Source organism: Tachypleus tridentatus, chromosome 9 (genome assembly GCF_004210375.1).
Source record: "Tachypleus tridentatus isolate NWPU-2018 chromosome 9, ASM421037v1, whole genome shotgun sequence".
Classification (NCBI taxonomy): domain Eukaryota; kingdom Metazoa; phylum Arthropoda; class Merostomata; order Xiphosura; family Limulidae; genus Tachypleus; species Tachypleus tridentatus.
The window spans coordinates 80,511,395-80,537,410 of record NC_134833.1 but is presented as its reverse complement, the minus strand read 5'-3'; the positions used below and the strand labels follow the sequence as shown (position 1 = coordinate 80,537,410).

General features: G+C 31.0%; 1 protein-coding gene and 1 long non-coding RNA gene across 18 annotated transcripts in view; one reads left to right on the top strand and one right to left on the bottom strand.

Moving 5' to 3' along the window:
- LOC143225592 (uncharacterized) overlaps positions 1-11,687 on the top strand; it is a 49,493-nt gene extending 37,806 nt beyond the window's left edge. Inside the window, exons 3-4 of one of the 2 annotated variants that reach the window (XR_013013947.1) lie at positions 5,922-6,104; positions 11,404-11,687. This is a non-coding gene — a long non-coding RNA (uncharacterized LOC143225592). The remainder of the gene's footprint in view (positions 1-5,921; positions 6,105-11,403) is intronic. The other variant, XR_013013946.1, reaches the window with a different exon arrangement.
- The window catches only part of LOC143225590 (USP6 N-terminal-like protein), an 84,944-nt gene that overhangs the window by 24,341 nt on the left and 34,587 nt on the right, over positions 1-26,016 (bottom strand). For 10 of the 16 annotated variants that reach the window (XM_076455292.1, XM_076455300.1, XM_076455295.1 and 7 more), the window contains 5 exons: positions 12,040-12,136; positions 8,727-8,892; positions 7,657-7,699; positions 4,977-5,057; positions 3,211-3,318 (listed from right to left, as the gene is read on the bottom strand). In XM_076455292.1, coding sequence (XP_076311407.1) covers positions 3,211-3,318; positions 4,977-5,057; positions 7,657-7,699; positions 8,727-8,892; positions 12,040-12,043 — 402 coding nt within the window. In that variant the 5' untranslated portion in view covers positions 12,044-12,136. Of the gene's footprint in view, positions 1-3,210; positions 3,319-4,976; positions 5,058-7,656; positions 7,822-8,726; positions 8,893-12,039; positions 12,137-22,659; positions 22,800-26,016 lie in introns of those variants that run through there. The other 6 variants (XM_076455307.1, XM_076455305.1, XM_076455306.1 and 3 more) reach the window with 3 other exon arrangements.

Here is a 26,016-nt window from a genome sequence, read left to right as displayed (position 1 = left end):
ATTTGGCTACTTGGTCATCCTTTAGGGATGTTTAAAATTTAACACGATACCACATAGGTATTAAAAAGATATCTGTGCATGCGGTTATAAAATCCTATTTCCCTTTGAGCAAACTTATTTATGAATCAATAAATACTACTTATTCACTACTTATTTTAGTTATTCTAATTAAAACATAAAAGAATAAATTAAAAATAGTTCAAAAAAAAAGTTTAAGTACATACAGTGTTACAAATTTTTTGTGCATTGTACATGTTAAGCCTCATTTATTTTTCTGAGTGATGGGTGAAGAATTATTAATTTCTGAAGATTTCAAACATACATTTTACAAAACATTAATTACCAACTTACTACACTGGTGCATATAAAACCCATCATTTATTTGCATTTCTAAACAAGCTATACATGAATAAAAAATTCTCATATTTGTTCAGAGAAACAACTTGGTCATCACACCAATAGTTTCAGCAAAATTATAAGTTTCTCCTTCAAGCTATTTATAAATGACTGTCAGGTTTAAATACACCAAAAATTGCTCTCTCTTGGCAATAAACACTTAGTCAAGAGAATTGGATGGAACTAGAAAAAGGTGTCAAAATAATGGAGTAGTGAGAGAAGCCAATCTAGTAGATGGGCTAAATATATTGACATTTCAGCAAATTAGAGGTGGGAGGTTCTTATGTAGTATTCTATCTTGTCCACATCTCACACTTGAGTTTCAATTTTGCTAATCAATGCACACATTGTATGGTAGATGTAATAAAATATAAACTGAGTAATAAGAGAATAGAAGGTGCTAGTGACAAACAGAAATGTATATTTAGCATTATTCTTTATTTCCTTTTAACCTTTTTGCTACAGACTCAGTATAACATACACAAGCTCATTTAAATGTATTTGCATTATAGCATTTGATACAGCATGTGTATCTTCACAAAATTTAGTTGACTTTTAGTAAAGATTACAAGCATTTTTTTTAATACAAAAACCAATTTTTTAATGAAGTATTTTTTATTAAAGATTTGCTTATGAAACTAGAGTCTGTTTCATTAGTGTCTGGACTTCTAGTCTTGCCTAGCTGGCATGAAAACTTGCATTTAAGAGATGCATGTGCACTCATGTTACATATGCAATAATATACAACTGACCTGTAGTCTCCCCTGTCTTGGCTGGGTTTTAGTGGTCTCATACTTCATAATATACAGTCACATTTCAATTATTACACATTATAAATGTATATAGGTTACTACTATTTACTATAAATAAATTATTATTAAACTCATTTTTCTTAAAATATAGAACAATAAATCTAGAAGTAAAGCAAAGACTTAACTTTTCTCATTACGACCTTTGTTTTAAACCTTTTAAAATTTAGCATATGGAAGATATCAAACAAAACTGTTTAACTGTGTGTATACACACTCACATAGTTAAATATCCAACAAATTATAAATAACTACATTCATACCACAGAATTCCACTCTAATTTATTAAACTTGGTAACTAAGATGCATTTAGGTTTTAAAGAAATATGAAACTCTGAGCAAATATAGACAAAATTAACCGTATGAAATCTTGGTTTGAAAGAATGTGCTAGCCACTTCACAGATTAAAATGGCTAAAAAACCACTCTTGGAGACATTTTAAGCTGTTAATTGATTATTCACATGTCAAGTAAGTGTATGTAAGGAACTATTTTCAAAAATGGGAAAAGGTGGAAGGGGTTCAGTGTTCAATTCAGTATGTAAATCATATATCAACAAAATAATAAAATGCGAGGTTCTCATTTTATATTATAGCTTGATAATACTAGTATTTTGGGTTCCTAATTTGTATGAAACTACAGATTTAGCATTTTGACACCATAAACATCTAATTTTAAACACTGACATATTCAACATACCATGTGATTCACTAAAATCTATATTTAGATGTGCTCTTTTAATATTTACTTTTAAGAAATTAATTCATCAAATATTAAAGTTTGAATTATAATCTACAATTTAATTCCAAACTTATTGAGATAAATTCATAAAATAGTAGTTCAATAAAATTCTAAATGCAAATCAACAAACGAGATGACATAGCCTTTGACCTGTGATCTGTTGTGAAAGGGTTAAATTAAGAAATTAAAACACATAATATTAACATTTGAAATGTACTCTGCATTTTGATGTCAATTTTTATTGACATAAGTAGTTATTTAATAAAAGTTTGAAAATAAAATTGTAAAAGGTCATGATTTACAGCAAAAGGTTAAAAATTTTGCATTGTTTGTGTATTATAGTAACGTAATGAACTAATACTTGTGTGTTTTAAGTGATTGCTTTGTTAGATCAATTTCTGCATTAAAAAACTCACTTTAGTAATTTGAAACCTAAAGAAGGTAATTATTTATACTTTGCTTTGTTTTGAATTTTGTGCAAAGTTACACAAACATTCTCTGTTTTTGCCATCTCTACTTTAGCAGTGAGAGACTAGATGGAAGGCAATTAATCATCACCAATTAATTAACTACTCTTTTACCAATGAATAGGGGAATTGATCATCTCATTATAAAGCTCCCACAGCTGAAAAGACAAACATGTTTAGTGAGAGGGATTCAAACCCATGACCTTCAAGTTGTGAGACAAGTGCCCTAACCATTAGTCTCCACAAAAAGAGGGAGATAGCACAGATTGGAGGCTTTATGTACAAGATAAAATAATATATATAAATATACACACATCAAGTTCTCATGCTTGAGCATATGTTTTATTGCACCATTCCATTTGATCACTTTGTGTCAAACAATATTTTAGACAGTATGAGAATGAAGGAGAGATTGAGTTTTCAGTAACTGATTCTGTATAACCCATTGGTTGATCATGTAAGTAACAAAGCTTGTAGGCTAAGTGTTAGAGGTATTCTGTACAGCAGCAGTGTATAATTAGGTTACATCATGAATTTTACTTAGTTATTATTCACAAACTTATCAAAATTAATAAAACCTTTCAAAATGTCTAATGATTATTGTGTTGTATGAATGAAATGTCTGTTCAGAGCTATAGACTTCTTTGCCTTGTCAATTTTTTATTAATGAAAGGTCAAAACACTAAATTTCTTCCCTTTACAGTTTTATCCTTATAATTTTATTCTTCAACAAAAGTCTTAAAATAAGAAACTGATACTATTAGACAAATAAGTTGACACAAATTAGTTTTTGTTTACCTGGTACTTCCCTTCCTGCTCCTGTTTTACACGGTGGATGTCTAAAAGTCTAGCCCACACTTCACCTCTTACTGCATTCGGAATCCCTTTGTAAACCCTTCGTTTGAGCTTTGAAAAAGTGGACTACATTAGTTACTTTCTGACCAATGATATTTTACTAATATAAATAAGTATGGGAAAATAACTTTACAAATCCTATTTTTACATAAACTATTTTCACCACTGAATTTTTTTAATAAAGTAATACTCCTATAAAGCTACCTTCTAAATATTCTTGTCACAGGATCAATCACAATGACTAACACAGGAAAGTGCAGTTTACATACCAAACCATTGAAATACACATTTAAAAAACATTTGTGTTCAAACAATGATATATTTACATGTGATTGTCAATATATTTACTTACATTCCAAGCCCACCTTTCTGCTTCACACAATTTAAAAGAATAATTGTCATGATAAATCATCACATTCAAAAATATATTTCAATGACAAGTATATTTTACTAGTTATATTAACCAGTTCACTTGAAATATAAAATAACCAATTTCTTAAATTATCAAATTAATCATACAAAACAATATAGGTGACACTGATGGTCAGTGTACACAGAGTACATTTTGAGAACCTGAAAATATACAGGACTATAAATCAATAGTAATAATAATAATAATAAAAACTGCTGATTCAATTGGTTCACTTGTTTGTTTTAAATTTTGTGCAAAACTACATGAGGACTGTCTGCACAAGCTGTTCCTAATTTAGCAGTGCAAGACTACAGGAAAGGTCATCACCACCCACTGCAAACTTTTTGCTAATGAATAGCAGGATTGACTGCAATATTATAATGCTTCCAAAGTTGAAAGGGTTAGCATTTTGGTGGGATGGGGATTCAAACCCATGACTTTCAGATTGTGAGTTGAGTGCCTTAACTACTTGGCCATACTGAACCTGTTGATTCAAATTAGCTTTACAAATACCTAGTATAACCTCTTTTATATTTTATGCATTATTAACCTACTTAGATTGCATATTCATAAAGAAAACCAGAGCCTGAATAGCAAAGCTGAGTTAGACAACAAAGAGAGTTGAAAATTTAGCTCTTGGATAGAGAAACATATATTTTGTTTTGGGAAATGAGCCACATAATTATTAACCTGAAGTATAATTTTAAGTTACTTACTAAGAAAGTCAAGAAACACTACAAAAAGATCACAATATTAATGAAAAACAAACAGTCTAAAACTAATATAAGATTCAAACAAATATCAAAATCAATCAGATTTTCCTGTGATGTTTAAAATACAAAACAAACTTAAAAAATAAGTAACTTAAAAATAAGTGCAGAAATAAATCATTTTACAAGTTTCATGTTTGTTCTTTCAAACTAAATACTGGCTATTTATCAATAAAATATAATTATATACAATAATCCAAAATTTTTGTGTGACATGAAATATTTCATAATTAAGACATGGTAAATAATCTGCTTATGGACTGGTTGCGGGTGTGTTAATTATCACTTCAAATTAATAATAATGAACTTCACTAAAAACACTTTTAGCTCACACTTTCATTATCTTAACATGTAATAGGCCTATTAACATCTTGTGGTTAAATCTTTTAAAATGTTATATGACTATCTACAAGTGTTCTACATGAATATCCATATAAATTGACAGATTTTTTGTTAAAAAGTAATATATATTTTTTTTGCTGTGTTGAAAAGAACAATGTTTTTATTAATACTAAAACAGAACTCACTTTGTCACGATTTGAGTATTTTTCCCATGACTTGAGCATCTTAATCCATTTGTTTAACCTTTCATTCTCCATTTCTCTGACCTGTTAATACAACACAAATATAAACTGCTCTTACACAGGATGTATTCTCTTCTGGCATACTTAAATCAGAAAACTTATTTGAAGAGTTTCAGCTTACTCTCTGAAAACTAAGTTGTACTTTACTACAATGTTGAACATTTGTTTTAAATTTACTTAGACAAAGTACAAAGCATTTGAAACATATATATAAACATCTCACGTCTCGCAGATCAGTACTAATTAATGTAAAATATGACAGCATAATTTAATACAGCTGATTAATAACATGCTAAAACAATTAAGAGGTGCAAAAAACATGCTTCTATTAAACCAAATATATCACAATAGAAGATGGAAGTCTGGTGAACTATCTTTAGCTATTATCTGGTTTTTAAATGTGTCAACAATCATTTAAGACATCTGTTAATTCATAAAACTTAATCAAGAATTATTGACCACAACTAAAACTCTTAATTTTGGGAGAATAATGACAGTGATTACATACTTATTAACTCACTGAATATGGGGCTAAGTGCACTGCACCCAGTACACAACCAAAGTAACTACAAGAGTAGTCACACTATAACTTCTGATAACATATCTTTACAAAATATCTAAGGATATCAGTAAACATTTCAAGGCACACCAAAATATCAGCTGTTTTTTTTTTAATATTAAGTAACTATGATTTTAAGACTAAAAATACTTTACTTTTCAGAAAATTGTCAACATTAATTTGCATAATCTCCTGAACTACCAATTTCGTTTTGGAAAAACTTTATATTTTAACCATTATTTTCTCTACTTCAATCTATATGAAGTTGGCTGAGTTGACTTATCTTGAAACCATCATTAAGAACCTAAATTACCCTTTTCTCATTCTAGAATGATTGTCAACTCCACAATGGCAATGACAGCTTTACCTGCATAAATACTTTTGGAGGGCTGACAGAATTAGGTAGTTTTAAACATGTGCTTTCAATCAGTTATAAACATGTAACTGAAAGAAGTGAGCAAAGCCACTGTAGCGGGTTTGCTACATAATTGATATGTCAGCAAATAAGAAAGGTAGGAGGTTCTTATTTTATATTCCACCTTATAAATATTGGTAATTTTAGTTTCTAAGTCATTAAAAACTGTAGAGCTTATATTTTATGTTGCCCACATTATAATCAAAGCATATGCAGTAGATGATGTACTGTGTGACCCAAAGAAAAATAATAGACACTTAGCAATTGTTTTTTTTAATATTTTTGAACTAAAAAATGAAATATATAATACTGAAATCTGAATTACAAACTACAACGTGATTCAAAATTTATGGACATAGATAAATAAAATGGTAGTTTAACAACATTTTGAATGCAAGCCTACAAAAACATGATGACTTGTGCTTTGACCCTAACTTGCATGATGAAAGTTAAGGTTGTAATTATGTTTTAGTTTTTACATTTATGTTTTACAACAAACAGAAAGCCAAGGTTTTCATCTATCAACTACCATGTTATACTATGTTCTGAACAGAGAACTGTTAACTTCTCTTTTAATTAAAGCTCTGTTCTCATGGGAAAGATAACGATTAGCTGGATTAATTTGTAATGGTTCTGTTTGCATAGTTAGAAAACCAGAAAATTTGTGACAGAGGAAATTGTTTGCTTTTTGCATGTTGTTATGCTATGTTCTTTGGCAAATTACTATCATAAGCACAAAAAGTAGGGTTAAGCATCATTAAAAGTCAGTAGGAAAAATCAACAAAACATGCAATTAGTTTATTTCTCAGTTTACACTTTAATCTTTATTTACTACTATAAAAGTAACTAAAATATAATAATGGGGATCTCTTTAGTTTAGTGAAGGTTAGATAAAAAAAAAAAGTTTCTTCTTAAGGTAAGCATGTGAAGAAGCTCGTGGGTCATATAATTCAATAGCTTAAGGTGAGCTACATGTTCCCCAAGTGATTTCCAAATTACAATGGCACCAATAGAAGTCTGATGTAGTTCATAAGGTAATAAAACAATAAAACTATGAATACATGCATACTGTTAAGAATTACTTAGAATAAATGAAAGTAGTTTTGTGTTACAACCTGAAGTCATTAAAGAAAGAAAAAGGAGAGTAATTTAAATTTATTCTGACTTTTAGTGGTTATGAGGTCAGTCAAATTCAATCTCACAAAGAATTAGGTAGAGAAAATAAGATAAAATGTAAAGTTTTATTGAAAACAAACATTTGAAATGTATTTAGGATGTTTTAAAAATTACATAAATGAAAGATGAGATTAATAAAGGTATTTTTAATTTTAATAAGAAAATCACTTGGCATAGAAACTATTCAAAAAAGTGTTAAAACACTCAATACATTCATAGACAAATCTATTAGTTTATTAAAAATATTTGCAATGTTTACTGAAAGACAGATATTGTGAAAATATCACATTATCTGAAACATAAGTAGTATCAAATCTATAAATACTTTAAACAGGTACAAAGAGGTCACACAGGTTGTCAAATTTATTGAGCTTGTATTAAGAGAGTTAAATAAAAACACATTCATAAAGCAAAATTTAAACAAGTAACATGCTGGCAATATTTATCTAAGAAATAAAATTATAACACTATACCTTTGTTTCATGTGCTGTGAGTCGTTCTGGAAGGTGATTATTGCTACAAAAAAGTCATTGCTTATTTTTAATTAATTCAACAACTCTATTCACCTTCTTGAAAAATAGTAAACTTTCACAAGTATCACTTATTTGCAGGAGCTGGATGTGATTTTTCAGTAAAACCTATTTTAAAAATGCATATACTTAACACACTCCTTATTCTCAAAGTCTAGTTTTAGTTTAATAATTTATAAGATGAACAATAAAATATTTAAAAACAACCAAGACTTGTATACAGTATAAAAAGGCAAGTAAATATTTCAAGACTAAATACTACAAATTATAAAAAGTGACCAGAAAAACATACTGAACACCTTAAAGTGCCTATAAAATCTTTAATTTCTCTACTTTATCACCATAGCATTTTTGTGTTTTTTATTAGAAAGTAAACTTCTGGAAGACATTCTTCAGCAGTTTGTTTTTGGCTTGAAAAAAAAAATTGTTTACTCAAAATTTTTCTAGTAAAATAAATAGTGTTAAAGTTATTTATCTCCAAGGATCTAACCATGTAATAAGCCTAATGATACTAACTGTATAATGAGCCAGTATCACCTGAGCTGCATTTTAATGATAGTTTTAAGTTTAATAACAACTGCAAAGAATTGTCAGCTACATATCTTCACACATGTAGGGAAAAAATCCCATTAAAAAAGGTTTCAAAATTCTTCAAAGAAACATGAATTACCAAAACACAGAGGTTAACCTTGAAGGTGACAAAAATCATTGCTTTATTTAAAAGTTGTTATATATACAGGAAAAATAATTTATAAAAAATTGTGAAGGATCTTAAATATAATGAACACAATTAATTATAACTTTTACTGTTTTTTAGTTCCTATTCCTATATATATATATCCACTAAAAAATAAATCAGAAACAGAAGGAATTTAACAAAAATTATAAAAATGTAATGTTTTTAAGCATTAAAAAAATTTAAGAGTTTGGGATTTCAGATTAATTTCTTAGCCCTATTTTTTCCTGAACATATTTATATGTCTGCATGTATAAAATAAACATTTTCAGCTTACTGCAAAAATCCATAACGATCAGTGACATGGTATACTTCAAATGCTGGGTCTTCCCAAGAATCAATCTGAGCACCCTTTTGTCGACCATAGTCATATTTGGCAATAATTGCCGCTCTTTCTTCAGCTGCTTTTTGCAACTGTTCCAGCTGGTTGAGGTTACGAGTACCTAAAAATAATGATTGAAATACTTGCTTGAAAAAAGTTTCTAGTATGCATCTTCTAATAAATCTAGACCTAATGATGAAGTAATTAAACACATGTAGAAAATGTAACCAAAATAGGTTACAAACTAAACAAAAGTTAACATTACACAGAAAATGATCATGATAACACACGTAAAAAAAAAAAAAGATGATAAACACAGGAAATGACTAAAATAATATATGCAGGAAACAAAACAATAGTACGTGAAAAATAACAAAGATGAAATATATAACATAACAAAGATAAACAAATATAAAAAGTAGCAACTGAAGAAAAAACAAAAAAGGTATCAAGGTTATAATAATGTTTTCACCTGTGATAATATTTTATTACTGAACATCCTCTATGGCAGAATTTAGCTGTTAATTGCCACATACCTTGTTCTTCCTAAAAGGAAGGTAATCAAGTTCAAATTGGCCTCTTTAAACCAATTAAAGCTAGAATCTAATTGGAGTATAATTAAACCACTTTTACCAAGGCACACAGTAGTATATCAGGCAGCCAAAACAAAACAACAGGAGTAATCATTTTGTATCTTGGACTGTGGTAATTCAAAATATCACATAATTTTTGTGAATGGACTCTTACATCAAATACCAAACTTCAAAGCAAGCCAGTCAGAAATACCAATTAAAAAATCTCCAATTTTTATTGAGTTCTTTCCTTTGCACCAGAAGTACTTGATACAAAAAATGTTTATGGATTTTTTCCAAGTTTGGTACACTGATAGACCTTTATAACCTAAAATTAGGAATGTTATTTGGCATAAATATAAGCCACAGGTGCAAAGTGATTCAACAAAAACTGCTCAGATTTGATGAACATTTTTACCACAGTTTCACCTATGAGTAAAAGTGTACTGTTTTTAGTTCTTTTTCATTTGGATTACAGATGACTTATTCAGAGCAGCAAAACTATAGGGTAAAAGGTTGTGTAGATATGTAAATATTGGTTAGGTCAAGCAAACTAGAATGGCAGTTTGTAACTCAAGTTTTCTTAAGAATCATGCAGGTGGACTGTTATTATTCATTGTTGGTTGTCAACGTTTCAACACAAGTTTACTAACTTTTATGAAATTGTCCTAACAAAAGAGCATTTAAATATCATGTGATATTAGTTTAAGCAATTAACATAAACAACAATGCTTGATATAATTGTACAAACTGCATATGGGCAATGACAGGAAACTGTTAATTTACACTTCAAGGCATTAGTATAAAGAAAGGTATTAAGACTATTTTAGAGAAAAAACTACCACCATATATTTTAAAGCACCTGGATGGTTCTATAGAGTAAAGATCTGTTCCAAATAACAGTGTTACTATTCTACAGCTAATCTGGGTTACTACTGAGTGTCATTTTCTAAGTTGCTGTGGTTTATTGGTGACAAAAAGACATATCTAATTAAAAAAACACCTAAGGTGTAAGAGAAAAGGATTTAGTGTGTAGTTTCAAGGAATGAAATCAAAACTGGTTGCTAAATGTGATAGCTACACTCAAAGCTAATCAGAATTGTACAGCAGATATTTAACTTTAACATAGAAATACTGCATAACCTGATTCAGAACACTATAACGGTTATAAAATATCTTTAATGTTTGCAAATACCTGTACATCTAACAAACCAGAGTATTCCAGCTGAGTAGCACACAATGAAACACTCAAAATGTACGAGTAATTTCTAAGTAACGATTAACATTTAAAAATAACAAAATATGTTTAGTTACATGTTATTCAACCTCAAGGATTTTCTCTTGCACATTCTTCTTTTTGGGTCATACAGCTATGTTAAACATAATAAAAGCAGTCTCTTGTTTTCGGATGCTTTGATATGAAGTTAAACTCATTTTGAGTAAGAAAGTTCTATTCTTTCTTTTATGTTAGTTTCACCAACATTATTAATTAAAATGCTAAACTCTTCAGTGCAGCAGTAGTGTTTATTTCAAGTGCAGAAACTAACATTTTGTTTATTTTATTGTAAACATTGCTACATAGTTTTATGCCTACTTAAATTCTACGATTTTGTGGAAAAAAATTCTTTGTTTCAGGAAATCAGATTCATTCATCTTTTTGGAGTATTGAAAAACTGCTGGAATAACATTTTTTGGCTACCTGCTCTCAAATAAGTAATTTACTCATCTTAAAATCTTTTATGAACTTACAAGTTAAAGCAAAGAAGAATATGTAATATGTCAAACACACTACATCTAAGATACTTGTTGCTGACAAGGCCTTATACTCAATAGTAAAGCTAATTATGCCAGCTGGGATATGACAGACACAGCAGTGGTCTAGGCACAGCACTATTTATATCATTATATTATGTACACGCAGTGCACATTTTTTAGGCAACCAGTATTGAAACCTATTTAGAATAAATTTCAATGCTTTTCCAACATTATTGTTTTGATATTTCTGCTCTTGTACAAGTGAAAGCATAATTGATCATACTTATAATTTTATATACCTACAGTTGCAGAAGTCAAGCAGGGACTGCCAGAAAAGTGCCAGGATTATCCTATTGAAGATGCACAAGTCATGAATTTTTGGACCATGTGATCTACATAATATACAACAATTAGAAAACCTGGGAATTCACATGGGATGCACAATATGCATTTCCATGGCAGCTACATCTTTACACGAATATAAGAAAAGAAAGTTTGCATTTGCCATAGCTATCATGTTGTAGCTCCTTTGACACAATGCAGAACAAGGGTTAATAAATATTTTAACATTATTTTGCCTGTTAACTTAGGCTACAGATTTATGGCTCATTTAAACCTCCTGAGCTGGCTGAATCTCATGAAATGTTAGTGTCAAAAAATATCATTAATATATGGGTCACCCAACTTATGAAACGATGCCTTCCAATCAGTGCAAATTTTTGTTTTATGACTTTATATTAAATTAGCTGTATTAGGAAGTTGGAATTAATTAGTTAATTATAACAGATTTATCTGAGCATAACTACATTTCAATGTACATAAAAATACATCATCCAAAGAGCATCAACACAATTATTTAATTGCATTACTGTAAAACGTTCTTTACTATAAATGTGATAGAAATCAAAGAAACTATTTAAGATTCATACATAACAACTTACTCATTATTGGCTGGAATTGATAACACAGCCAGATTTGCAAACATTTTCAGAAAACTGAGAGATATTTCACCCAGTCACATTTAGATGGTGTTGCTCTCTATTTATCAAATAGAAAAACATTAAATTAATAAATTTTCTGAAATGAAAGGAAACAAAATTCATTCAAGAAACAATCAAAAGCACTTGTAGGATTACTATAATAGAAGTACAGCTAATACTACAAAATAAAAATCACACTTTAGTTTCTTTTTAACATATTTCATGTTTAATAATACATACACAAATTCTTACTACATGAACAGTATATGGAAATTGAAAAATTGCTAATACAGTGGTACCTCGGTTCTCGAACTTAATCCGTTCTAGAAGGCTGTTTGAAAACCGATTCACTCAAAAACCGGATCAATTTTTCCCATAAAAAATACTGTAAATTAAATTCATCCTTTACAGACCTCCAAAAATTACATATTATGAAGCATTTTAAGTAAAAATATTGCTTATTTATACCTGTATAATAATACTTACACGCATAAAGTCAACCACAAAAATTATAAACACAATAAAAAAACAATAATTGAAAATTTAATTGCACTTTACCGGTGCTGAGGAGAGCTGTTGGCGTAGGTGAAAGGTGGTGAGAAACGTGGAGAGTAGGAGGTTTATTATTGTTTGGAAGGGGAGTCACCTTCCATAAAAATGTCAGGTAACTCTCCTTCTGGGGTTCTTTTTCTTTGCACCACTACAACCTGCTTGAGACTCACTGGACCTATTTCTCACTAAAAACTTGTCTAATGAGGTTTGTTTCTGCCTGCATTTTAAAATGTTTCTGAAGTAAGACATGACATTGTCATTAAAAAGGTTTATGCTGTGGTTTGTTACAGCTTTGTCAGGGTGAAATTTTTCCATAAAACTTTGTAACTCTCCCCATTTTCCATACATTTCCTTGATTAGCAAACTTGGAACATCCTCCTTTCCCTCCTCCTCATCTGAAGACACTTTCTCAGTTGCTGCTCCTTCTGAATGTCTTGGAGTTCTTCCATGGTGAGCTCAGTGTTGTGATCTTCCACCAACTCCTCCACATCATCACCACTCACATTCAAGCCCATACACTTACCTAGTGAGACAATACCCTCGACAACAGGCTCAGCCTCAAAGCCTTCAAAGTCTCTATCTGCTAGTAAGTCTGGCCACAATTTCTTCCAGACTGAGTTCATGGTCCTCAAAGACACTTCCATCCAGGCTTTGTCTGTGATCCTCAAGCAATGGAGGATATTAAAGTGATTTTTTCCAGAACTCACTGAGGGTTAACTCTGTGTCAGAGGTCACTTCAAAGCACCTTTGAAACAGTGCTTTGGTGTAGAGTTTCTTAAAGTTTGACATGACCCACTGGTCCAGGGGCTGAATGAGAGGAGTCATGTTAGAGAGCAAGAGCTTCTCCGTAATGAAACTATACTTCACCACCAACCCGTCCTCCAAGCCTGGTGGGTGAGCAGGTGCATTGTCCATCACAAGAAGGGCCTTGAGTGACAACTGTTTTTCCGTGAGGTAATTCTTTACACTTGGGGCAAACACTTCATAGACCCACTTCATAAAATATTGCCTGGTTACCCATGCTTTACTATTAGCCCTCCATATGACAGTTTACTTTTCAGGACATTATGTTTCTTAAAACCTTCAGGTTCTCAGAATGGTACACAAGCAAAGGCTTAAGTTTTAAGTCCCCACTTGCATTACTACATAACAATAGAGTTAGCCTGTCCTTCATTGGCTTGTGTCCTAGCAATGACTTCTCCTCCTTGGTGATGTAGGTCCTCTTTGGCATTTTCTTCCAAAAGAGGCCTGTCTCATCACAGTTGAACACTTGTTGGGGAATAAAACCCTCAGCTTTTACATAGTCCTTAAATTCCTTAACAAATTTATCAGCAACATCTTTGTTAGAACTGGCACCCTCCCCATGTCTCACCACACTATATATGCCACTTCCATTCCTAAATTTTTCAAACCACCCCCTACTAGCCTTAAAGGCATCACTTGTATCAGCACTCATTCCAGGGATATTTCTCAGGAGGTCAGCATGCAACTGCTTTGCTTTCTCACAAATGATGGTCTCAGAAATGATATCACCAGCTAACTGTTTTTTTTTACCCCAATCAACAACATTTTTCTACCTCTTCCATTTTTTGTGATCTTTGTTTCGTAAGCACTGTCACTCCTTTTGCAACATCAGCTCCTTTGATGACCTCTTTATCTTTCAGTATGGTGCAAACTGTAGACTTCACCATACCAAACTGTGTAGCAAGGTCAGACATGCAAACACCACTCTCATACTATGCTATGAAATCTTTTTTCACCTCTATTGTGGCTCTAACAACTTTTCTTTTTGGTTTGCTGTTTTCATTATCCTTCTTTGACCCCATGGGAGCTAATTTAATCAGAATATTTAGTAAAACAACAACAAAAAGAAAAATGAGAACATTCACAGCAGATTTCAGTGGGGGTGTGGACTGATCAACAGGTGTGGGTAAAATGTTTTGGGCAAGGTTAGCATGGGCTGAAAATGGTTGAAGGGTCATTTGGGTCATCAGTTGGGTTATTTCAAGGGTTCGGGCCATGACAGCTTGGTTCAGGAACCGAGTTTATGTTCGAAAACCGAACTGTTCGAGAACCGAGGTACCACTGTATTTCTGTTTTGTGAAAAACAGTTTTTAAATTGAAATAACCAAATTTAAAACAGTAAAGTGTCCAAATTAAATATAAGTGAAGTAGGTAAATGGTGGTATATGCTTATGACTATGATATATCCTATGAGATCACTTACTAGTGACCAAAACTTTCCTTGTTAAAACTGTTTAAATTTTAAATTATCATCAAAATAACTTTGAACTCCTACAAGTTTATCTTGACACCCAAATTTACAGACTAACAAACTGATGGATTAATTAATGTTAGGCAATTAATGGAACTTGTTAATTGATTAATATTTGGCCTGATTGATCAATTACATTTAACTAACCACTTATTCTCATAGAAGACTTAAACAGTTGGAATAATAAAAAAAATATTAATAGTAATTTTGATTATTTTATACTAGTGGATTTATGCTAAACTTAGGATTTAATTGCAAATAATAATGAGAAGTCATAATAGGACACTTTCAATTACAGTAGAATGCCAAACATCCAGATTAAATTTTGAAAATAAAAATAAGTACACAAGTGTATATATTTTCTTTGTAAAAAAAAACCAAATTAAATGTATCCTAATATGCTTGAATAATTTTGTAGCAAAGGGTACATCTTTCAACATCAGTTGTGATATCAGCTTTGAGTATGGATGTGCTTTGAATTTACTTAAAAGCCAAAAATGTTATTTTTTTAAAGTTGATTTATTGAGGTAAAAATGTCTACTACACAGGAAGTGTTTTCATTGAGTGAGAAACTGGATATTGCAGAGAGTTAAAATAAGATAAACCCAGTAAAAAGTTAGATAAATGCTATAAACTATATTATTAAGATACAATTTTTATACAATATTCAATTATCTGGTTTTTGATTATTTGGAACATGAGGTCTTAATCAGCCCAGATAATGAGCACTCTACTTGGATAGTTAAAATAATTAAAAACACTAATAAATTAAAACAGTAATTTCAATCAGTTGAATTTTGTAAAATTAATCCCTTTTACAAGAACTTCAATTTATCTGTTATTTTACTTGATATTAATTGATGTTCATAGATAACAGGTTATACTGATTAATCAAAATACTGGAGACAAAAAATACAACAGATTGATTTCAATGGCAACACAGCTGCTATTTTTCACCTCTACCATGATCTAGACATTACTTGATTTGTAAGTCTGTGCTCTTATTACCAACAGAGAACCAGAAATATTTAACAAACTATATAAACTAAAAATACTTCCAATATACACATTTTTTTACAGTTTGTGTACCTATTGACAATTGAAGAGGTCAACAATAATTCCAAACTTTAAAGCATTTGATATCTAAATTGTATTATTTTTTTTTTTTTACAATAAACACAAGCAAATTAAACAAATGTTAATATGTGATAATCAGTACAAGTAGGATGAAATACAGTTCCTAAAATCTTGGGCTAGTATTAATAACAAAGAACAAATCTGGAAAAAGTGGACTTTTAAAAACATTGTATTTTCCAATATGCTTATGTACTGTAGCGAAAATACACTAAACTTTTCAAATCAATCATTATTTCTTAGGTGTTTATTGTTCATAAAACTAGCAGATCTAAACAAACAAGATACAAGTAAAATGCATGTTTTTTAAAAATTCCAATACTTTAGTTATAAATTTAGGTTTTATGTTGCTAAATAGAAACAAAACCAATATTTGACATTTTAAACTTAAGAAAAATTATAAAGGATTATTACTGTTATCAACGCAAATATTTATATTTTGGAAGCTACCCACGTATATACGTAACTAATCATACAACTTTACAATTTTTTTATTTTTTGATCAACCACTTATTTATAAGGATGTTATTAATAAATACAAATAAAGTATCGTGAAGATCACATGATTTTGGAACTAATAAAACTGTAGAATGTCTTTCCTACAGAACGCTTACAGCTAGCTTGCAGTTAGTACACATATTAGTTAAACTTGCACAGTCTATGAAGAACAACCCTTGACTAAGTATTAAACTTCACTTTTTTATGGTTAAAAACGGGGTTTCTTTTAAAAATTAAATTTAAAAAAGTAAATGAAACCTAAATCTATTCAATATATATTAAAGAAACTGTTTAATTCACATGATGTAACTTTCGTTAAATCTATTGCCTCCGTAGGCCCTAACCTTATTGCCGTAACCATAAGCTAGAAACACGTGGTAGTCACGGCACGACTTACTATGGAATCTGCAGTAAAATCACTTATTATAGATTCTAAATATAAGATATGACAGAAAATATTGTTAATTTTGATATATAATATAACGCAAGAAATTTATCAATTAAAACATCTATTTGTAAACTAACACTTGCGTAACATAAAATTGACAGGATAATTGCATAAATAAGGTCTAGCTTTAGTAAATATTTAAGGAAATGAATTGCACAGCCTGGAAAAAAAAGTGTTTACAAATTCTGTAATTAGACTACTCTCCACTGAGGAACAGGGAAACTGAATGAGGTTTTCCTAAATTAAAAATCAAGCTTTAATATGTTATTTAACATATTAGTAAGACCAGGGCCAGGTGGTTAAGGCACTCGACTCGTAATCTGAAGGTCGCGGGTTCGCATCCTCGTCACACCAAACATGCTCGCCCTTTCAGCCGTGGTGGCGTTATAATGTACGGTCAATCCCAGTATTCGTTGGTAAAGTAGCCCAAGAGTTAGTGGTGGGTGGTGATGACTAGCTGCTTCCATCTACTCTTACGCTACTAAATTAGGGGCGGCTAGCGCAGATATCTCTGGAGTAGCTTTGTGCGAAATTCAAACCAAACATACTGGTATGTAACCCAAATAACAATAATTTCAGATATTTACGAAAATACACCAGACACTCCAGTAGAACCGATAAAGGAATGAAGGGGAAACTTTTCTAATCCTTTCAATAATAGCGAAGAAATAATTAAATATACAAAACTAAGTTTGACATATGCAACTTTAAATAAGTTAGATAAATATACTATTGCAGAATATTTCAACTATAACGAAAACAATCAAATTCTCAGTTGTTTGTTCTTCGAAATTTAAAATGTTTGGGTTGTACTGACAGACGAAACCTACGATATATTTAAGAACCTTTCAAATACAATTTCCTGAATTATAAGGCAATCTTATTGTAATAACTGGTAATGTTTAGTCGTATTTATTTTTAATTACACACGAATAAAATAGCAGTTTTCTCGATTAACGAAAATAACCTTTATTACTTTTGTCCACAGTTCTTTAATTTTTATCAAGTAGCTTGGTATTCAACAGTTCCCAGAATCCCTGGTCGTGGACCTGTGTGTGCAATTAAACTCCGAATTCGAAATTTTGCACAAAATGGTTTCTTAAAAATGACGATCCAACGGACATTTTAGGTTCTTTCTGTCTTCTCATGCTTTTCTTTCAAATAAATTATAAAAGTACCTCTAAGCTATACCAGTAACTAGTATTCGAGGAACGGAGAGAGAAAACCTAATCAACTATGGTTAACTCGCAAGTATTTACCTACTTATTGTTTATAAATCGCATTACTTCATATTTCATATGATTTCAATTACTAAAACTGTTAGACAAATAGTTTGTCTTATTTATTGAACAACTGTAGAACATTTCCAGTTACATCGTACGAGCTTTGTGTTCACATATGTACACCCGCAATCTCATGTACATCACAGAAAACATATCTCCACTTACACTAAGCAGGAAATAACTATTATGTCCATTTAAGACTTCAAAGAAATATCCACTCCACTTCCTGTAAGCTGCCATCACTGTTTTATTTACGTACATTAACGCTGTATATTTTACGCGCGCGTGTGCACCCCACATTCAATGAAACACATCAAGTGTGCAAAGGAAACGTAATTGTAGTTTTACGCGGTGGCTTGATTACAGTCCATGAGAAGGTTAAATGGGCAGAATCTCGGTAAAATGATTAGGCTACGTAATTACGCTCAAGTGAATAACTTACGTGCAGAAACGAAACAGCGTAATACACGTAATCTATCTTAATCTAAAAACCTTACACATCTTGTAATGTTAATTTTTCCTCATTAAAACTACGTCGTATGATGAACGTCCCCCAAAGGTTAAGGTTAAGCTTCAAAAGATACAAGATCAATACATAAACTTGGTGTAAACCCGCATTTATATTCCTTAGAAGTTCGAATGAGTGAATACTGACAACGAAAACAACGAACTTGCAGTTGTAGATACCAAAACAATAAAATGTTAATACATTCACAAATGTTAAAGGCCTCCTCCATATTAACAACTAAGTATTATATCAGACACGTCCTGTGGAAACAAAAAGAATGTCAACATAATCACTGTAAGCGGGAAAAAGTTTCGTTAGTTGTCTATTAACTGAGAATGCTAGATATTCGCTACTTTTTTTGCCTACGATATCTTACCATGTTAAAATATTTAAAAAATCATATATTGGCTGGAGTGGTCGTACCCTCTATGGAAATTGTAGGATCAGACTATGAAGGAATATTACTTCCGTGATCATGTGGCTTTATCAAGAAGCATATTTGAACACAAAAATCCAAATATACATAAATGCAAATTCTACTCCAGGAATGTTGGCAGATGATAAAATCTTTAAACAAGCTAACTGGTATACTCATACCCTGAATGGAAGTTATGTAAATTCATGATTAGTGAAAGGTTATCTTAGGACATGAAAATTTACTTCTTTTATAAATGTTTGTAAAATCTGCAAAATACAAAATGTGTAACCATAAGTTTTCACTCATTTTTGCATGGATACAACAAATCCTCATGCCAAATTTGGAAGATCTATTAATAGAGGACAAATTAGTGGTTAAAACAAACAAACAACAACTTATAAAAGCTGCAAAATTCAAATCTGAAAATCTGTATGTATTCACCCCACACACAGACCCAATGAACTTTCATACCAAATGTAGTGAAGATCCATATACAGGGAATGAAGTAGTGGTAAAATCTGCATAAACACCCCTAAATCCACAAAACTGAAAACTTTTGTACCTTCACATGGACCTAAAGAACATCCATACCAATTTTGGTGAGGATCCATCCACACTATGTAGTAGTTACATGGACACACAACAGATAGTACTATTATACTTACAGATATAATGAAATACTAGTAACAAAAAATACAAACAGTTGGCAAATTACAAACAATATGGATTTTAAAAAATCATTACCTTTACTTTTGCCTTAAGGAATAAGATGTATGAAAAAACTGACCATACAGTGTGATGCTTAATATGTACATGAAAAAGGAAGCTAAAAGTTCTCATCACATTACAAATTAAACCACCAGGCAAAAGTTAGTTTTAAGGCAACAGTCTCCAATTATTTTCTACAATGAGCCAATTCAGGTGATTATTATAAATTCAAAAGAATAGTTTGAGTTTGCTGGGGAATACTCCATTCCTAAATACAGTTTTGCTTACTTTTGCAAAACCTGATCATAGTGCAAGACATGAACCAAGTTTTGCAAAGCCTGATGTGGCCAGCAGGCTGTCTATAGTGAAATATAACAAAAAACCAGAGATTCCACTAAACCAATGGATTGTGCAAATTCACCCCCCCTCCTTTTTTTGTGCTAGGTCCAAACTGTTTGATGAGAGAAATCTCCCTAAAAATATCAAACAAGCATTTTTTGTAATCTAGTGCACAATTTCTAAATGAGAGAAATTATATTAAAAGTTCACTAGCTGAGATCTCACTAAGAAACAGTAATGAAATCAGCTGCTTAAAAATAAATCTAAAATGGAAATGATTATAAGTGAAATTCTTTCATGCTAAACATAGTCAGTGCAAGACCTTAACTGGAAATGTACCTGCCTGTTTATGCTGATACTAAGATTGCTAGCATGGGTATGTGGTTCATTCATTCCTTGAAAGTGAACAAACATTCTCAAAATATGAATTCTGATTTAATCACAAGAAGCCTTTGATAAATTTAATTAATAACCACTGAATGAAATACCTTGTGCACAAACAACATAACCCACTACAAGAAGGCAACTGACTAGCAGCTACTATTATATTTTATTAATAATTATAGCATATCATTTTTAATAATTATTTCTATCGTAAACATTAACATAAAGATAGTATCAATACTATTACTTTCACTATTATACATTTTATGCCCAAGAACTTTGGCGTTGGCCATAGGCACAGGTTCTTCTCCATCCAGTAATTTCCTCAGGGTTATACTTCTCAGTAATAATATCAAATTTAATTTAAGTAGAATCTGTTTTCTTCACATACTTTTATACTTGTTTCATTTTCATATTTCCACCCTCTTTCCTCAAGTTTATCAGGGTGATCTCTATTATATCTTTTTCTGTTCCCTCACTCTGTATGCTATCTCACCGACTATTTCAGATCCTACCAGCCTTCCCTACAGCTGAGCCTTACAAACTAAAATCATCCATTTTCTTGTTGAATGATATGCTACTATAGACTGGAATATAGGTTGATATCACTTGAGCCTTCAGTTCTTTCAGTGACACCCCCTTCCATATTCTCTGAAAAAAACCTGTTTCCAATTTTATGATGAGACCAAGAAATCATCATTTAAGATTAAAGAGGAAGGTGGTAGTTTGGATGACACAGTTGAACTATAAAGTGCAACTAAAATTGTTTTTCCATCTTCTGAGTACTTTAATTTTTATTATTTTTGGTCATGTAATATATTAATATAGAATTTAAAGGTCACAGAAGAGGACAGACTTTTGACCACATAGATGAACTGCTAAATGCGACTTAGAACTTCTGGTAAGCCCATTACAATTGCTTATTACAATATTTCTCACACTCTTTGCTGTGATTCCCAAGGAGATCTCAAATATTAATACAAGGGGTCTTGAAGATATAAAATATTAGTTTTCATTTTAATAGTAAGGCTCTACCAAACATTCAAGTTTCATTCACAGTAATAAAAGACAAAATGAGGGTTGTGATAAGCAAAAGCTTGAAAATTTCTGACTTATTGATTGTGACTTTGTGTTAATGAAGAGAAATTTAATAAATTTAATGAAATTGTAATGATATGACCTTGATTATTTTAACTGGAGTTACCAACCTATTTATATGCAAAAACGGCTCGTTTGGGTTGAGAAAATATTTTACATAGAAGAGCGAACAACGTTTCGACCTTCTTCGGTCATCGTCAGGTTCACAAACCTTGTTTCTCAACCCAAACGAGCCGTTTTTGCATATAAATTTCTCAACAAGTGGGTTTCTCGACATCACTGAGTTACCAACCTAGTTTTTATTATTGTTTCACAACATTTTCTCAAGATGAAGATAAGTTCACGAATACAAATAAAGAAATAATGAGTTTGGCTACTATTAAATAAATTAATTTCTATTGCCCAAATACTCTAAGACGGGTTTACTTAAAAACAATAACGAAAAATAAACTAACTAATGATGCACATGTAGAATTAAAAGGATATAAATCGGGCCTAGTTTTGAAAAAAAAAAAAAAATCGATATTGAACTGATTCGAGAGATAAACATCAATTTTCAAAGTTCAGGGCCAACAGTTGCTAAAACTTGGTGTCCAAAGTTGACGTAAGGCAGCAGAGCTACTAAAAACGTAAAACGCTCTAGTACAGGGTGTGGCGTTACACTCATGGTTTATATCATAAACTTCAGTGTCTTCTGTCTTTCTACAGAAGGTATTTAAAACATGTTCGTCAACTCAAATTAAAGGGGCATTTATTTTTAATAGGATTGCGTATGGATGCCCATACACGAACATAATGCACAACTTCCAGATGTCTCTTGTACTAAAGGTTGGCCAATTTAACACGGAATACATTTTACCCAACATACTAACTGCTGTTACAGATATAATCAGGCTATAGTAAAATTAGTGATATCAAAAAGCATATTTAACTTACTCGCCTACTCTTACACCTGGTCTTAGTATATATCTGCTGGATGACTTTGCACACTGAATCGTAATAAATGTCAGATGCTACGTGCTAGCATGTGATTGATGCTTTCTTTGACGTCAGAAGTGTTCTGGCTGGCCTTCAACTAATGGCGTACATACAGCTATCGCATAGCTACGGGACCCGGGAATTAAGGGGTATGTGTGTTCGTCCTTATAGCAAAGCCACATGAAACTATCTGCCGTGTCTACCGAGGGGAGTCGAACACCTGATTTTAGCATTGTAAATCCGAAGACTTGCCGCTGTCCCTGCGGGAGACGAAATTAAAGGGGCCCGCACAATCGTGACATTAGCTAAAGCACTTTCGAGTGTCGGAGTTCACACCAGCATATCAAATTTAAAAATTCCAGACAATGCAATAATTCTAAATTTATTTTAACCATTTTAAACTCGAACACATTTTTATAAAATTGATATTTTGCCACTTGTAATAGCATTAATTTGGTGTAATTCATAAAGAAAAATGATTTTTAATTGTTTATTTCTGTAAACAACGCACTTAACCTATTTTTTTTACTAAAAAGTATCACCCCTTTAGAATATAATCATCCATGTATTATTTCTCATGTATACTGTAAGCCTATACTGAAATTCTGATGTGGGGCCCATGATATGTACTCCACTGCGTTCTATGTGTATATTCTACGTGATACACAACATTTAAATGTGAATAAAACATCCACACACACACACCATGGTCATATCCATACAGCATATGAAAATTGCATAAACAATATGACTTCACACTATTCGTAAACACGCATATAAAACACACCCTGTTACTGTTATACTGATCATATAAGTATGTCGTACCAAGTAGGGATAGTTCGAAAATTGTTAATCGAAACGATATTTTAAAAATCTTCTATTTAAACACATTTAAGGTTATCAAAACTTTACAACATTAGTGTTTACTTTTAGAACAATATCTATATAATGACTAAAGTCAAAAGTTCTGGAAGTACCTGTAAATATGATATTAATAAGTTTTAATTTTTTTGTTCTTCTACGCCTTTTTTTATTACATGATAAACCAAAACAATAGTGTTAACCAATTTCACCGAGGTGACTTAGTTTCAAACGGTGTATCCGCTTTTATAAGTATTATTAACTAGTAGTAATTAAAATACGATTCTAGTATAAACGATGTTATCATTACCCCATGATGTCAGCTATCTTACATAAAGTAATTGGTGTTCCTTTAAAAATTTTAAGTACGTTGTGATATAGGAATTATCAGCCAATAATAGATAACATAATAAATATTACTGTTGGAACCTCATAGTGTTTAGAACTTTGTTATTAATACAACCTTTCTATATGTATTGAAACATTGCATTAAAATAAAAGCAACAAAGAAAAATATTTTTCGAAACAGGAATTAAATGTAGGGATGGTTAGCATCCATCTTTCAAAAACAAGGTAGGGATTGTTAGTATCCATCTTTTAAAAACAATGCAACAAGATGATAGAGATGGAATTTGTATCACCCTACATAATAGTACATGCTATAATTAACATATAGAGACAAATACAACTATCCAATCACAAACGAGTTCAATTCATTCCACTTTTGTCAATACTGTGTGGTTGTGCTATTTACTATTATGTAAAAATGTACATTTCACCTTCACCATCTTATTTGAATTATTTCTGAAGACTGATTTTTCATCTTTACATATTTTTTTTTAAATATTTTTCTTTACTTGTCAAGTTAAATACTAAAACAATATCGAGAGCGTTAAAACATTCCGTTACTGCTTTTATGATTGTTAAGTTTATTTTCATCACTGATTTTAGCCTACAAATATTTTACAGCAAATCCAAACAATATTTGAATGCATTTTGTATTAGAAACATTCACGAGTGAAATTAAAGTAAAATGTATTAGAATGCCAATCACACTGTAGCTAGTTGCCTTATCCAGTACATTTCTTTGTAGCAGGAAAATCTCAACTGAATCACGCAACTTCACTTCTTGGTTTGTATTAGCTGTATTAACTAGTAACTTTGCTACCGTATTATGTGTATTATTAACAATTTAATGTAAAAATAGTGATTACCTAAAGAACATTAAACAATACAAAATAAATGAATAAAAATAAAATAATTACAAAAAGTTTACAGATTTCGGTCCATTAGTATATACTAGCAGAAATGTCGCCTTCTAGGCGGCTGTTCGTGCTAATTAGAACAAATATTAGTAATCAAACCTCACTGAGAAAAAATTTTGAGAAAGTGTTCGGATTATGTTAACAAATTGTAATGCTTTTATACATTAAAAATTGTATCCTTTACTGATAAAATATTTTTAATAACTCAAGTTTTTTAGTACTACATTCACATATTACATCAATAAAGATATTATCAAACCCTCATGAATATTCTTAGGGAAACTCGGGTTACTGTTGTGAATAGAGTACTTTTATTTAAAAATTGTGTTCTATAATAAACAAATGTTTGTTGCACATATCGTAGTAATTTTTCTAGTTGTCTTTACCTTTAATACCAAAAGCATGAATTTTTGTTTGTGGTGCCATTTCAATAGGAGGCATTACACTGCACTTATTTCAGACACATACATACAAAGATAGATAGAAGAGAAAATTCGTCGAGGATTATTTGAAGTAAATCAGTGCCTGAAAGATGATTTAATTCAGAAAAACCATGACCAAATAATGCAGTATTTCACTTTCTTGAAAGTACAAATAAGAGTTTACGAAAGAAAAAATATTCACATGAAATATAATGTTTTACACTTATTTTTAAATTTTCGATATCCATAACAGTTCTTGCATAAAAGAGTTAGTGTAAACACAAAGTTGTGTAAAAAATAATACATTAAAGTGTCAGAATAAATGTAAAGAAATCTTGTTTGTTTGTTTTGAATTTCGTGAGAGTTGTTCTGTACGCTAAGAACCACATATACATTTGTACCATGCAAAAGAATGGATCTACTTTCCAGTGGATTTGTTTGATTGTTTTGACTGTAAGAAACCCATAGCGGAGTTAGCGCAGACATATGATTTTGTAGCTTTAGGCTTAAATATACATGCAGGACGGTAGGGAAATGGCTGTTTACCTCGGACTCTTTTGTGCTTAATTGTAAATACGTTAGCCATTTTGATAGCTGTTAATTGCTTCGTATGTTGTATTTGCTGTTCATTGGTGCATATAAATATATATTAATCATCTTTAGTAATAGTTACTCTTCTTGGCAATAAATTTGTGTAACATTATTTTACTAGTTCTTGAAAAGGTGTTTTTATCAGTATATACATGAAATATAAATTCCTATTGATT